Source organism: Eulemur rufifrons, chromosome 29, assembly GCF_041146395.1.
Source record: "Eulemur rufifrons isolate Redbay chromosome 29, OSU_ERuf_1, whole genome shotgun sequence".
Classification (NCBI taxonomy): Eukaryota; Metazoa; Chordata; class Mammalia; order Primates; family Lemuridae; genus Eulemur; species Eulemur rufifrons.
In genome coordinates, this window is record NC_091011.1 from 25,557,088 (window position 1) to 25,572,181 (window position 15,094).

General features: G+C 35.9%; 1 protein-coding gene across 8 annotated transcripts in view; it reads right to left on the minus strand.

The window, feature by feature from the left end:
- Positions 1–15,094, minus strand: part of TAX1BP1 (Tax1 binding protein 1) — a 90,898-nt gene that overhangs the window by 7,479 nt on the left and 68,325 nt on the right. For 3 of the 8 annotated variants that reach the window (XM_069462402.1, XM_069462400.1, XM_069462399.1), the window contains 2 exons: positions 4,995–5,040; positions 4,332–4,480 (listed from right to left, as the gene is read on the minus strand). The exons of 1 other annotated variant lie outside the window; for it this stretch is intronic. In XM_069462402.1, the coding sequence (XP_069318503.1) occupies positions 4,332–4,480; positions 4,995–5,040 (195 nt within the window). Of the gene's footprint in view, positions 1–4,331; positions 4,481–4,856; positions 5,041–15,094 lie in introns of all 8 variants that reach the window. 4 more of the 8 variants (XM_069462398.1, XM_069462396.1, XM_069462397.1 and 1 more) reach the window with 2 other exon arrangements.

The following is a 15,094-nucleotide window of genomic DNA, read 5'->3' on the forward strand; positions in this document are numbered from 1 at the left end:
AAAAGTAGTTGAGCGCTGACATGAGGCTCAAAAGAAATGCTCACTGAAGCATTTCACATTTTCAGATTACGAATAGTTCAACCAGTAAGTATAATGCAAATATTCCAAAATCAGAAAAAAATCTAAAATCCAAAACACTTCTGGCCCAAGAATTTTGTATAAGGGATACTCAACCTGTATCTATTTTTTCCTTTGCTGCTTATGCTTTTGGTATCCTATGTAAGAAAGCATTGTGTAATCCAAGATCACAAAGATTTATCTCTATGTTTTGAGTTTTATAGTTTAGCTCTATATTTAGGTCCAATTCAAGTTAATTTTCATATATGGTGTGAGGCAGGGGTCTAATTTCATTCTTTCATCAAACTGGATATACAGTTTTCCCAGCACCATTTGTTACGAAGACACTCTTTTCCCATTGACTTGTCTTGTCATTCTTTATAAAAATAGACTATAATTATAAACTATTTTTGTAAAAAGAAAACACATTAAAACTTTAAAAATAAGACAATACAGGAAAAATGGCAAATTCGAGAAAGGCAAAAACTCAAATAATATACCATGACAAATGGGAAACAGGCCTTGGCTCTCTGAAGCAGTGGTTCTCAACAATTCTGGAATCACAGAACCTTTGACAACCACAGACTCTTCTGAGAATAAAAGCCAAAAACTGACCAGGAAAAAAAAAAATGCATATCAACAAAAATTGTCTTAAATCTGGGGGTTCATAGTAAAGGACTCATATGGAAAGCCGCAAACATACGACATACTAATAGAACATGAGAGCTTTAGTCTTTCAGAGATGGGGGGAAAGGAATGACAGTAGAAGGAAAACACTGAACAAAGGCATGAAAACAACTGGAAAGCAGAATATGCATTAAAGAAAAAGGAAATAATATAGCCTTGAATGATGGGGTTGAGAAGTTTAGAATAGTGCATTCAAAATGCTACTGAGCATATGATCACCTAAAGATTTTGTTAAATGCAGTCTGATTCTCAGTAGGTCTGGAGTGGGGTAGGAGATTCTGTATTTCCAACAAATCACAAGGAGATAACACTACTGCTGGTCTACAAACCACTTTTTTTTTTCTTTTTTTTTTTGAGTAGCAAGGATTTAGACGCATGGTTCTAAAAACTGGGTTTCTGTGAAAGTGCCTAGGGCACCACGTCAAACTCAGAGGGGTACTGTGGGATAATTTTAATTTTCTAAGGGTATCATATCTGCAGAAGTACACAGAAATATGCAATAAAGATGGTCCCCGACTTAAGATGGTTTGACTTTATGATGGTGAAAAAGCAAACATATTCAGTACAGTCCTCAATTTATACTGGGGTTATATCCCAATAAACCTATCATAAGACCATTAAAAATGGTCTTTCTGCTGCTGAGTAGAAGCTCAAAAAAATAATGGTCTTTCAACTTACAATGGGTTTATCAAGCAGTAGCCCTATCCTAAGTCAAGGAGCATCTGAATCTGTCCGCTATCACGTGAACTACTGTAATACCTGGAGACAGTTTACAGATTCAACTTTAGATACTGCCACATTCCTTTTCAATGACATTTTTGAGAAGCTGGGTTTTGGGAAGCTGCTGTGATATAAAGCAAGTGCCATGTGAAAATCACTGTGGAACAGGAAATGAAGGTGGCTTGTCCAATCTAATTTCAAGGCTTGACAAGTGGCCAATGATCATGCACATTCCATTAGTAACTGTGGTTATTTAAAATGAAATAAGAATATTAATTTTTCTTTCAATTTATACGTACTCTTTCCTCAAATGGTTACTAAATTTGTTAGGAAATAAATACTTAATTGTTAGCTATGTAAGTCCTCACTTAACATCGCATCGTAGAGAGATTCTTGGAAACTGCAACTTTAAGCAAAATAACTTATGGCAGGTCCTCGAATAACATCATTTCTTTCAATGTTGTCTCATGACAATACTGAAGAGGGGAAAAAAATTAGTTTCATTAATACGTCTTTTCACTTAAGCGTATTTCCAAGAACTTATATATGACATTAAATGAGGACTTACTGCATTTCTTTTGGTTTAGGGGGTACTGGGAATAAAAATTACCGAGATGCTAAGGGTGCCATGAGCTGAGCAAGTATAGAGGTCTCTGGTTTAGTGTTTGATAGGTGGTTAACACCACAGCATCTACAGCCAATCTGATGAGGTTCCAATCCTGCCTTTACCCTTACCAGCTGTTTGATTTGGGGCAAGCTATTTAATGTCTCTTTGGTTTCCTCCATTATAAAATAGTGATGCTAGCTAAGTAGTTCCTCACAGGACTGCTGTGAAGAACAAATACGTTACTATTAATATATCTAAAGAGGTTAGCATTAGCCAGCAAACAGAGGTATAGAAATGTTTTGCTGCCATCACCATCATCATAATTATGACATTCTAGTTAGTGCAATTATTAAGTGGAAGTTGTAAAAGACTTTGGATCTGATAGTTGACCACAGTTTCTGGTGCAGAGGGGAAGAGATATGGCAGGTGTGGGCACTGGGTAAGCTCAAAGAGCAGGCCACCTCAACCGTGACTCAAAGATACTGGGGCCTGTGGCTGTTAATCACTCCTAGGGCAAAGAAACAGAAAAAGAACAGGTCACCTCAAGTTTGCTTTCCATATTCTTACTAAAATTACTAAAACACTTCATTTGTAAGTGATTTTTATTGTAATAAGAATTTTTTTAAAAAGTTCTGAATGTACATTACTCTGTCTAATGTGAAAAACCTGATTGTAAAATAAAATTACTCAAAGGTGTGTATTAAGAGTCCTCCATCTCATTACCAAATCTAAGCATGTCAGCAAATGAGCACAAGACTCTAACACTACTTCTCATGGGTTTGCAGGAGGGCAAAGCACACAGATCAGAAAGAACATTCTGCTAATTAAACTGAAGCAGATGACTACGGAAGAGAAGGGCTTGTCACACGTAACATCTGTGCCAAGAATGATCAGATTAAATATGCAAAATGTGAAGTAAAGGTGTGAAAAAGCAGTAAGATGATACTCTAGACCTTAAATAGGCTACAAAAGTTCTGACAGTTTTCCTAATTATTCCCAGTAATGGACACAGGAGGCCAAAAGGCAGGCGGGAGAAATACATTTTTCTCCATTATGGGTGTTGAGCACAAGGGCTAAAATCATGCCTGTCTGAACACTGATCAGTTTCTGCAAAGGTTAATAGCAATTAAATGCAGCAAACTAGATTAAATGAGAAACAGGTCATGATACCACTGTACTTGCAAAGAGCACAATAAAGCATTTCTTTTAAATTCATCTTAATGCACAGGAAATCCAAAAAGAGCTACTATGAAGAACCTATTATCCAAAAAGAGCAGCTCTGAGGAAACTTATTTATTAAATGGGTAAGAAATCTTTCAAATGAAATTTTTAAAATAATGACATGCTGCACAAACTAATTTAATTACCATCAGTATTGTGTTGCTGCCTGAGAATAAGATATGCTACATAAATATTAAAGATGTCTAAAAGAGTATTCTCCAAAAAAGTAAAGTAGTATATGATACATACACTTCCCTCTTTTTCTGGCAAAGATAATAAAGCTTCCACCTTGATATCTAAAGTGGGATGTAGGCCGGGCGCGGTGGCTCACGCCTGTAATCCTAGCACTCTGGGAGGCCAAGGTGGGCGGATCGTTTGAGCTCAGGAGTTCGAGACCAGCCTGAGCAAGAGCGAGACCCCATCTCTACTAAAAATAGAAAGAAATTATATGAACAGCTAAAAAAAATATATATATAGAAAAAAATTAGCCGGGCATGGTGGTGCATGCCTGTAGTCCCAGCTACTCGGGAGGCTGAGGCAGGAGGATTGCTTGAGCCTAGGAGTTTGAGGTTGCTGTGAGCTAGGCTGACGCCACGGCACTCACTCTAGCCTGGGCAACAGAGTGAGACTCTGTCTCAAAAAAAAAAAAAAAAATAAAGTGGGATGTAAACACTAAAATGAAAACATGCATACTAAAACATAAAACTGTCATTAACATTTTGCTTCTTCTAGCCTAGTACATCTATGATCAAAAGAATATAGTAAGTTTTAGTAAGTGATGATTAAGATTGAATTATCTGGTAACTATAACATTCTGAGATCATTCTCTGAACTTAATCTCTTAATTTAGTATATGAATCCTAAAGTATAAGCCTGAAGCATATTGGTAGATTTTTCAAACTTAAATACAAGCATATTTTTCCAAAAATCAAGTAGCAATTGTGTGCAAACACTCCTTCCACACATGAGCACATATCCCTAACTCTACATAAAACAGAAAATAAAAGGGACAGGCTCAGACAATGGAAATTCAATTTACTTTGCTATCCTCAGGGTCTTCTAAACCATCAGGCCGACTAAGGTTTCGAGCAGGCTGGCTGCAGACAACATTATCTTCCAGTCCCCAAGAGGGGACTCTCACAGGTGGCCTTTGGATTTCATCTGGGTAAAAAGCACCATCTGCTCCATCTGTAATAAAAATTGTGGAAGGGTAGGATGAAACCAATTACTAAAATTAGCATCTCTGTGTATAGATATGATGAGCAAGATATATACTACCACTTTGGTGCATCAAAAAAAAAAAGATGTTTTTATTTTTAACACAGGTGATTTTTAAAATTGTGAACAATATGTAATAAGCCAATAGACTACTCATTTCATAGTGCATCACTTCTAGAAGAGGCTAGTTACTGTGTTAAATGTTAACATGGCTAAATTACACAAATAAATTTTAAAGTTTCTCTTAGAGTTGATTGTAGTAGCAGTTCTCTAATCCATGAAAATATAAACAACAAAAAAACTCCTCCAGATTCAGCTAACCCCAAATCAAAAATACTTTAGTAACCTCTTGTTTCCTGTGTTGCATAAGGATTACCATATTGCAGAACTGGCTGTGCATTTGGCAGTGCAGGAATATGACCATTTTGCTCTGAGCATGTGTTGAGACACTGTGAGACCTGCTGAGGACTCTGGGAATTCTGACCTTCCATTTTCCTTTCTGCTTGATTTTCTGCACTCCTTTTTAGTTCCTAAAATTAACAAAAAACATAGATGAATATCCAAAGCAACCAGATACTTAGTAAGAAAGGCAGTATTAAACACTTAGCCAAAATATAACAATAAAATTATTTCCCTATTATGCAGTTGCAATGCAGATGGAAATACAGTTACAAAAGCTGGCTCTCAACTTCTCATAAATTTACCTTCCACATATAACAAAATCAGAAAGCAGGATAAAGTCCAATGTATTTTCAAATTTATTTGTGGCAAGAAAGCACCCTTATTGAGTCAATTTAGGGGGAACTGAATGTCTTACAACTTAGCTATTAATAAAATTTAAGAGTCTTAAAAAAAATAAAAACAGATTGCTTCCCTGGTGAATTCTATCAAATATTTAAGCTTAAAAAAAATAACTAATCCTGTATAATATTTTTCAAAAGAAATACTCCCAATTTATTTTACAAGGCCAGTATTATTCTAACACCAAAACCGAACAAGGACATCACAAGAAAACTACAGACCTCATCCCTCATAAATACTGATGCAAAAATCCTTAACTTCTTAGCAAATCAAACCCAACAGTATTAAAAAAAAAAAAAAATCACAGCCAAATGGGTTTTATCACAAGAATACAAAGTTAGTTTAACATCCGAAAACCAATCAGTGTAATTCACGATGTTAAAAGAATAAAGGGGAAAAACTGATAATTTCAAGAGATACAAAAGAAACATTTTACAAAATTCAACACAAAAAAATCTCAGCAACCAAGGAATAAAAAGGAACTTCCTCAACTTGATATGAGGTATCTATAAAAAACCTACAGTGAACCTTAATGGCGAAAAACTAAATGCTTCTGAAAATCGTAACAAGACCAATAATTTAAGGCAGGAATGTCTGCTCTTACCACTTATATTCAAAGTAGCCAGTGGATTAAAGCAAAACTAAGATTACAGCAGACATACTGGAAAGGAAGAAGTAAAACCGCCTTTATTCACAATGATATGATCATATATGTAAAAAAAAAAAAATCCTAAGAAATCTATAAAAACTAAGAAAATGAAGGAATTTATTAGCACGGTTACAGTATACAAGGTCAATATGTAAAATCAATTGTATTTCTATGTATCAGCAACAATTAGAAAGTGAAATTTTTAATAATTCTATTTAGAGTAAAACCAATAGATAAAATACTTGGGGATAAATTTAACAAATCATGTGCAGGGTCATTACACTAAAAACAACAAAACAATGCTGAAAGAAATTAAAGAGTATAAACAACTGGAGAGAGATACATTCATGCACTGAAAAACTTGGTATTTTTATGCTATTAATCCCCCCCAATTAACTATAGATTCATAGATTCAATGCAATCCCAATCAAAATCCCAGCAGGCTTTTGTATAAATTGATAAAACAATTCTAAAATGTACATGAAAATACAAAGATACTGGAATAGCCCATATCTAAAAAACCGAACAACAAAGTTGAAGGACTTATACAACCTGATTTCAAGATTTACTATAAAGCTACAGTAACAAATACAGTATAGTATTGGCATAAGAATAAATGATAAGAGGTTAGCAAACTTTCTGAATAGTGCCAATCAGTTGATATTTAACACCTTCGTAGGCCAAGCAGTTTCTGTTGCAACTACTGAAATCTGTCTCTGCTGTTGCAGCCACAGATAATACCTATCATGAATGGGCATGGCTACGTGCTAATAAAGCTTTATTTACAAAAACAGTCCACAAGCCAGATTTGGCATACAGACCTTAGTTTACTGACCCTTGATATTAAAAAAAAAAAAAAAAAAAAAAAAATCAATAAAACAGAAGGAAGAGTCCAAAAATAGATCCATACTTATAGAGTCAATTTTCAACATTGAAAATATCTCAAGATGCAGAGGTAATTCAATGGAAGAAAAGTGTGGATTCTATATACAAATAAATGAACTCTGAGTATGTACCATACCATACAAAAAATTAAATAGATCATAAATCTAAAATAAGAGCTAAAATGACACAAATAGGATGAACTATTAAGACAAATATTGATAAACTGGACTACTTCAAAACTGAAAGGTTTTGCACTTAAAAATATAATATTTTTTAAAATGAATAGATTAAAAGAAAACACTTCCAAAATATCAGACAAAAGAGTTGTGCCTGGGATATATAAAGAACTGTTACAACCAAATACAACCAAAGATGACAAAGAAGCCAATTAAAAAAAATTTGGTAAAAGATCTGGACACTTCACAAAGGAATACATACAAATGGCCTATAAGCACATGAAAAGATGCTCAGCATCACTAGTTTCAGGGATACTAAAACCAAAACCACAATGAGATAACACTACACACTCACTAGAATGACTAAAATTAAAGACTGACAATGATACCAAGTGCTGGTGAGGATATGGAGCAATTGTAATGTTCATACACTGCTGGTGGGAATGGAAAATGGCACAGCCACTGTGGAAAACAATTTGGCTGTTTTGTAAAAACATACACTTACCATATAAGCCAGCAATTCCACTCCTAGGTATCTACCCAAGAAAAATGAAAACATATGACCACAAAAAGACCTGTATGAGAATGTTCACAGCAGCATTACTCATAATAGCAAAACATCAGGAATAATCTAAGTGTCCATCAGCTGGTAAAAAGATTAATGTCCATCAACCAGTGAATGGATAAATTCTGCATAACTGCAATTATATCAAATGCTAGAAGTGGTAAAACTATATAGTAACAGAAAGCAGATCAGTGGTTTTCTTGGACTGAGGGTAGCAGGAGGCAATGACTGCAAATGAGCATGAAGGAACTTAATGCAGTGATGGAAATGGTCTGTAGCTGGAGTGTAATGGTAATTACAGAACTATGCATATTTGCCAAAATTCATCAAATTGCATTTAAAATGAGTGAGTTTTATTATTACATGTAAATTATACCTCAATACAGCAGTTTAAAAATCAACCAGAGGCATTATTAATAAAAGACATAGGAATAAAAAAATTAGTCTGTAAAATGTAGCTGGTTTTGCTGATTGTCATATCTTGGGAGTAGAGATGAGACTCAATGTTAACAGATTTTTACCTATATAAATGACCAAAACTGTACCAAGTGGCCTTAAAATGGGATGAGTCATCATCATTAAGAGCAAAACTGGTAAACGTGATGAAAACTGCAAGTCAATTTAGGTTTGAGAACCTGTATGTGAATTAAAAGGTCTTCCTGAGCAAGCCTGTTCATAATATACAACATGTCCACACATCAACTGTGCCAGGCACTGTGGTAAAACTGTGAGGTTAAAGTGGTATTCCTACCTTAGAATCACTCATCATTTTATTGCAAACATAAGACTTGTGAAACTTTAGGGAAAAAAGAAAGGAAATACTCATTCACAATTTCTAACACACCATCTATTATGTAGCAGGCACTGTACTAGGAACTAGAAATACAAAGATTAATTTGGCATGGATTTTTGCCTACAAGGAATTCAGTCTAACAGAAGATAGAACTCTAGATAAATAATTAACAATTGTGATAAGTGAACTGGTAGAGAGATGAACGTAAAATGCAATGTATCAAAATGAAAACACTGTATACTGGAAAATTGACTATAGAGAAGAGCCATTTGATTTGGATCTTAAAGAATTTTCATCAAGTAGATGAAAACCATCCTAGATATGAAGCATATAAAAAGAATACAGAAGATAACAAGAAATAATAACATATTTTAGGCTTGGTAAATGAATGAGATGGCTAAAGCAAATGATGCATATTAAGAGTAGCAAGAGATATAGCTGAAAAGATAAGTTGGGGGTCAGATGTGCCAAATCTGTCATACAATTAATTTACTACAATGGGCCTTCAGGTTTTTGAATAACAAGAACATGGTAAAAATGGTCCTTGGTAAGATTAATCTAGCAAAACAATAGTGGGCATACTAAAAACAAGAAGCAAGTAAGTAGGGAGGCAGCACAGCATGGTGGAACAGAGTAAAGCTGACCTAAATTTGATCATCAGATCATCAGCACTAGTAACCCTCAGGAATTTATCTTCTCTAAGCCTTGGAGGCCTAGGAAGAAGTGGGAGCAATGTTTAGAACATAGCAGACACTCAAAAGATGTCTTATCTCTTGCCCTGACTCAAAAACCCAAGCTGCTGCTATAATAATTCAAGACTATGAAAGTGGCATGTGAACACAGAAAAAGGGAGAAGTTAAATCCAAAAAAATATTTCAACATGATTCAAGAGAAAGGAGTTAGAGATGATAAAATACTTCTACAGAAGATTAAATATGGTTAGAAAAGTATGGTTAAATTCTTCTATAAGCAAATAATAAACTATCAAAATGGAGTCAAGTGACATCAAAAGATTTATGCACACATTGGTACAGTCAAGCAACTTTGTTGAGATTTCAACCTAATATGGCGTTTACTCTAGTACTCCTCCTCTACCATCAAAGATACAATAAATCTTTTGGAATGGGATACAGGGTAAGAAATGGACCAGTAACAATCAGCTTTGATTCCTCATGAAGGAAACAGAATACAGGGACATGAACAAGACAGTTAAGATTAGGCTCTTTTGCAAATCAGGAGATTGAAATCTCTCCTAGATTCTATATAAAGGGATAATGAAACAGGAAATTGTGGTTGAAGATGGAACTAGAGAGGTAAGTAGAGGCCAGATTAAGAGAAACTAAAACATAAGTAAATACAATACATAATCATGGATTAGATTAGGGAGAAAAAGGCTATAAGGATAAACAAGGTACTAAGGATAATATTTGAATATGAATTGTGGGTTAGACGATAGTACTCTACCAGTGTCAAATTTCCTGAATTTGGCAACTGCAACATGGCCATCAGAGAGAAGATCCTTGTTCTTAGGACACAATGTGGTACGAAGTCCTCAACTTCCAGTTACTATCAAATTGTTGAGAAAAATATATACATATATAAAAATAGCGGGTAGGTAAAGAATATATATGATAGTTCACTGTACTATTTTTTTCAACTTCAGTTTGAAACTACCTAAAATTCAAGGGCCTCCATATTCAAAAATAACTAGATTCAACATATAATGGAAAAGAAAACCTTCTTTTTCAAGAGGAACAACAAAAATACTTTAGAATAAATTTTTTAAAAAATCGTTTCAAAAGCATATTAAGAAAATTATAAAAAATTCCTGGAAAGACATAAAAGTACACTCAAAAAACACATCCCATATCACTTGTTCTTCATTAAGAGGTAGAAATACCACCAAGATGTTAGTTACCCTTAATTTATACACTTAATGTCAATAAAAATACCAACAATTTTTTCTCGAGCTAGAAAAGTTGCTACTAAAATCAATATAAAAAATAAACATGTAAGAAAAGCCAGGAAACACTGAAAAGAATGAATTATGGAAGGGATTAACCCTGCCAAATATTAAAATAGACTACAAATCTATCATTAAAACAGCATGGTGGCCGGGCGTGGTGGCTCACGCCTGTAATCCTAGCACTCTGGGAGGCCGAGGCGGGTGGATCGCTGGAGGTCAGGAGTTCGAGACTAGCCTGAGCAAGAGCGAGACCCCGTCTCTACTAAAAATAGAAAGAAATTATATAGACAACTAAAAATATATATAGAAAAAATGAGCCGGGCATGGTGGCGCATGCCTGTAGTCCCAGCTACTCCGGAGGCTGAGGCAGAAGGATTGCTTGAGCCCAGGAGTTTGAGGTTGCTGTGAGCTAGGCTGACGCCATGGCACTCACTCTAGCCCGGGCAACAGAGCAAGACTTTGTCTCAAAAAAAAAAAAAAAAAAAAAAAAAAAAAAAAACAGCATGGTATTAATATGCATAGACAGACCGATGGAACAGTACTGAAAGTACAGAAAAAGACCCAACTACATGTGGAAATCTATCATATAATAAAGGTGGTATTTCAAATCATTGATTAAAAAAATGGGCATTTAGGGGAGAAAGTGGCACAAGATGGCCAAATAAGACCAATTTTCATGAAACTATGGATATGTCAAAAATTCATGTTGTTTTTGGCTATGACTTCCGTCCTGGAACCAATGCAGCACAGACAGTTTGAAATATCAATGAAGTGTTTGGGAAGAATGTGACTAATGAACGCATAGTACGTTGATGGTTTGAGCAGTTCCATTTTGATGATTTTCATCTTGAAAATGAGCCATGTGGGCGACCTGAGACCAAGGTGGATAATGATGAGCTGAAAGCTGTAACAGAAGCGAATCCACCTCAACCTATGCATGAATTAGCAACAAGGTCTGACGTTACTATTCCAACAATACTGGACCATTTGAAACAAATCAGCAAGGTAAAGAAGCTGGACAGACGGGTATCACATGAATTAAACGAGTGTCAGCATAGAAATCATCTCGAAGCTTGCCTTTCTTTGCTGACACAACATAAAGGTGAATCATTTCTACACTGTATCGTTAAGTGTGATGAAAAATAGATTCTATTTGACAATTGCCAAGTGTTTGGCACAATGGTTGGATAAAGATGAAGTGCCAAAACACAGTCCAAAACTGAATATTCATCAAAAAAAGCTAATGGTGTCTAAATAGTGGTCCAGTGCTGGTATCATCCACTACAGCTTCATGAAACCTGGTTAATCAATTATAGCAGATGTCTACTGCAACCAATTGGACAAAATAATGAGGACACTTATGATTAAGCATCCAAGATTGGTCAATAGAGACAGGCCAATCCTCCTGCAAAAACAATGCTGCTCAAACTACAGAAGTTGGACTTGGAAACTCTGTCATCCACCATATTCACCAGACCTTGCACCAACTGACTGATCACTTCTTCCAGGCTTTGAACCACATCTTGCAAGGAAAAATATTTAATTCTCAATAAGCTGTGGAAAACGCCTTTCACAATTTCATCACCACTTGCTCTCCAGGCTTTTTGGCTGCTGGCATAAGCAAGCTACCATTAAGATGGCAAAACGGTGTTGATAGTTCAGGTGCATACTTTGATTAATTGTACTGCTTCTTGTTTGGGATATAACAAACCAAACTTTTGATTCAAAATCATACATTTCATATTTAATGACTTAAACATCCAGCAATTGTCCCTGTGAACAACTATAAAATTGAACTATCTACACAAGCAAGCACCTTCAGAAGAACCGAAAATCAGATAAGCAATCATACTACCTGGTTTTAGCATTAGATCAAGGAAAGAGGCACTGAAGAGGACAGAAAAGACAATCTTATATTGCCTATGCCACCACTCCTCCATCCCCCAGTAGTGCCACACCAGCATACCCAGTGGAGGGAGAATCTGTGTGCCCAGGGGAAGAAGAGTGAACTATGCATTGAAACAGGGCCGCCCTGGCACAGGGGAACACAGTACAGGGCAGAATTCTGATAGTGCCCATGGAGGGAGCATTAGACCAACCCAGCCAAGGAGAAATCCTCCTGGAGTTCTGGCTAGCCCATCACCACCTGACAAAAAGCATCCTGGGACCTGGACTAAATCTGTAAGGTAGTTGGGCCATAAAGGCTACAGTCCTTGGGCAATTCCTGCAGCTGTGCTGGCTAGCAGCCAGTGAACTTAGGGTACACAACCACAGGCAGTATAACTCAGGGAATCGTCTTCTATTTGGGGTAAGGAAAGGGAAAAGATCAGAGGACTTTGTTTTTCAACTTGGGTATAAGCTCAACCACAGTAAAATAAAGAATCAAACTCCTGAATCTCCTGAGCCCAGGCCTTAGTTCCTGAAAGGACCCACCCTGGGCCAGAAAGAAACATGCTGCCCTAAAGGGAAAAACTGAGTCCTGGCAAGATTCACTCCCTGCTGATGAAGGAGCCCTTGGGCTTTAAATAAATACCAGAGGTAGCCAGGCAAAAGTCACCACGGGCTTTAGATAAGACTAGACTGGCTTCAAGTGTGACCTGGCACTGGTGGCCACAAGAGAGAACCATGTCACTCCTCGCCCAACTCCATCAGCCCAGCACAGAGTGTGAGGGAAGAGAGTGAGAAAGAAACTTTGCCTGGTAATCCAGAGAATTCTCAAATATCTTACCCCAAGTGAGTATACCAGAAGTCTGCAAATGGGATCACATCAAACTAAAAAACTTCTGCACAGCAAAGAAAACAAGCAACAAAGTGAAGAGACAACCCACAGAATGGAAGAAAGTATTTGCAAATTACCCATTTAACAAGGGATTAATAACTAGAATACATAAGGCTCCAACAACTCAATAGGAAAAAACCAAATAATCCAATTAAAAAATGGGGAAAGGATGTGAATAGACATTTCTCAAAATAAGACATACAAAAGGCCAACATATAAATGAAAAAGTGTTCAATATCATTAGTCTTCAGAGAAATGCAAATCAAAACTACAATAAGATAGCATCTCACCCCAGTTAAAATGCTGTCATCAAAAAGACAGGCAATAATGAATGCTGGCGAGGATGTGGAGAAAGGGGAACGCTCGTACACTGTACATTAGTGCAACCACTATGGAGAACAGTACAGAGGCTCCTCAAAAAACTAAAAACAGAACTACCATATGACCCAGCAATCCCACTGTGGGTTTATATCCAAAGGAGGGGAAATCTGCACTCCCATGTTTACTGCAGCACTATTCGCAATAGCCAAGATTTGGAATCAACCTAAGTGCCCATCAGTGGATGAGCAGATAAAGAAATTGTGGTTATATACATAATGGAATATTATACAGCCACAAAAATGAAGTCTTGCCATTTGCAACACCATGGCTGGAACTGGAGAATATTGTGTTAAGCGAAATAAGCCAAGCACAGAAGGATAAATCTCACATGTTCTCACTCAAATATGGGAGCTATATATTAAAAACAATTGATCTCATGGAGACAGAGAGTAGAATAATGGTCACCAAAGGCTGAGAAGGGTAGCGGAGACGCGAGGGGATAAAATGTGGATGGTTAATGAGTGTAAAAATATAGTTAGTTGGAATGAACAATATTTGATAGCACAACAAAGTGACTGAAGTCAACAATAAGTTAGTGTATACTTTAAAATAACTAAAAGAATGGAATTGGAATGTTCCTAACACAAAGAAATAAATGTCTTAAGTGAAAGACACCCCAATTACCCTGATTTGATTAATTCACACTATATACCTGCATCAAAACATCACATGTGCCCTATAAAGATTTACAATTATTATGTACCCACAATAATTAAAAAGAAAAAAGGAAAAAAAATGGGCATTTTGATCAATGTATTTGGACAACTGGATAGCAATTTAGAAAGAGGTAAACTTAGATCCATTCCTTATGCCATACCCAAGAACAAATTCTAAATGGATAAGAGATCTGAATGTCAAAAAAAAAAAAAGAAAGAAAGAAAAAAAAAAAGAAACTATACAAGTATTAGAACAAAACATAGGTGAATTCCACTATAACCTGGGTGTAAGGAATGGTTTCTACGGAATACTAAAAATTCAGATGGAATACATAAGTGATTCTCAAAGCTGAGAATAAATCAGAATCACCTGGAAGGTTTGTCAACGCGTATTTTGAGGCATCAACCCCAGAGTTTCTGATTCAGCAGGTCTGGTGGGTGAGTAGTGCCCAAGAATCTGCATTTCTAACAAGTTTCCAGGTGATGCTATTACTGCTGGTCAAGGCAGTACCACACTTTAAACTACACAAAAATAAGGAACCTTTGCACGGTAAAAGCAGTGTAAGTATAGTCAAAAGACAAATGATAAACTGGGAGGAAATCTTTGCTACATCTCTCTCTCTCTCTCTCTCTCTCTCTCACAAATAAAGAGCTAATACCTCTAATAAAGTAAAAACTATATGTAACAAATTGAGTGAACCAAAAATCTTAGAGAATAATGAGCCAAAGACAAGAACTCACAAAAAAAGATATAACTAAGATGTTTAACCTTAGTCATAACAGAGATGCAAATTAAAACTGCACTAAGATACCATTCCTCATCATATATGTAAAAATTACAAAGCATGATTATAATTTCTATGGGGAAACAGGTCCACTTCTCACACATTGCTAGTAGAAATGCAAAATATTAATATTACAAACCCAGTGAAT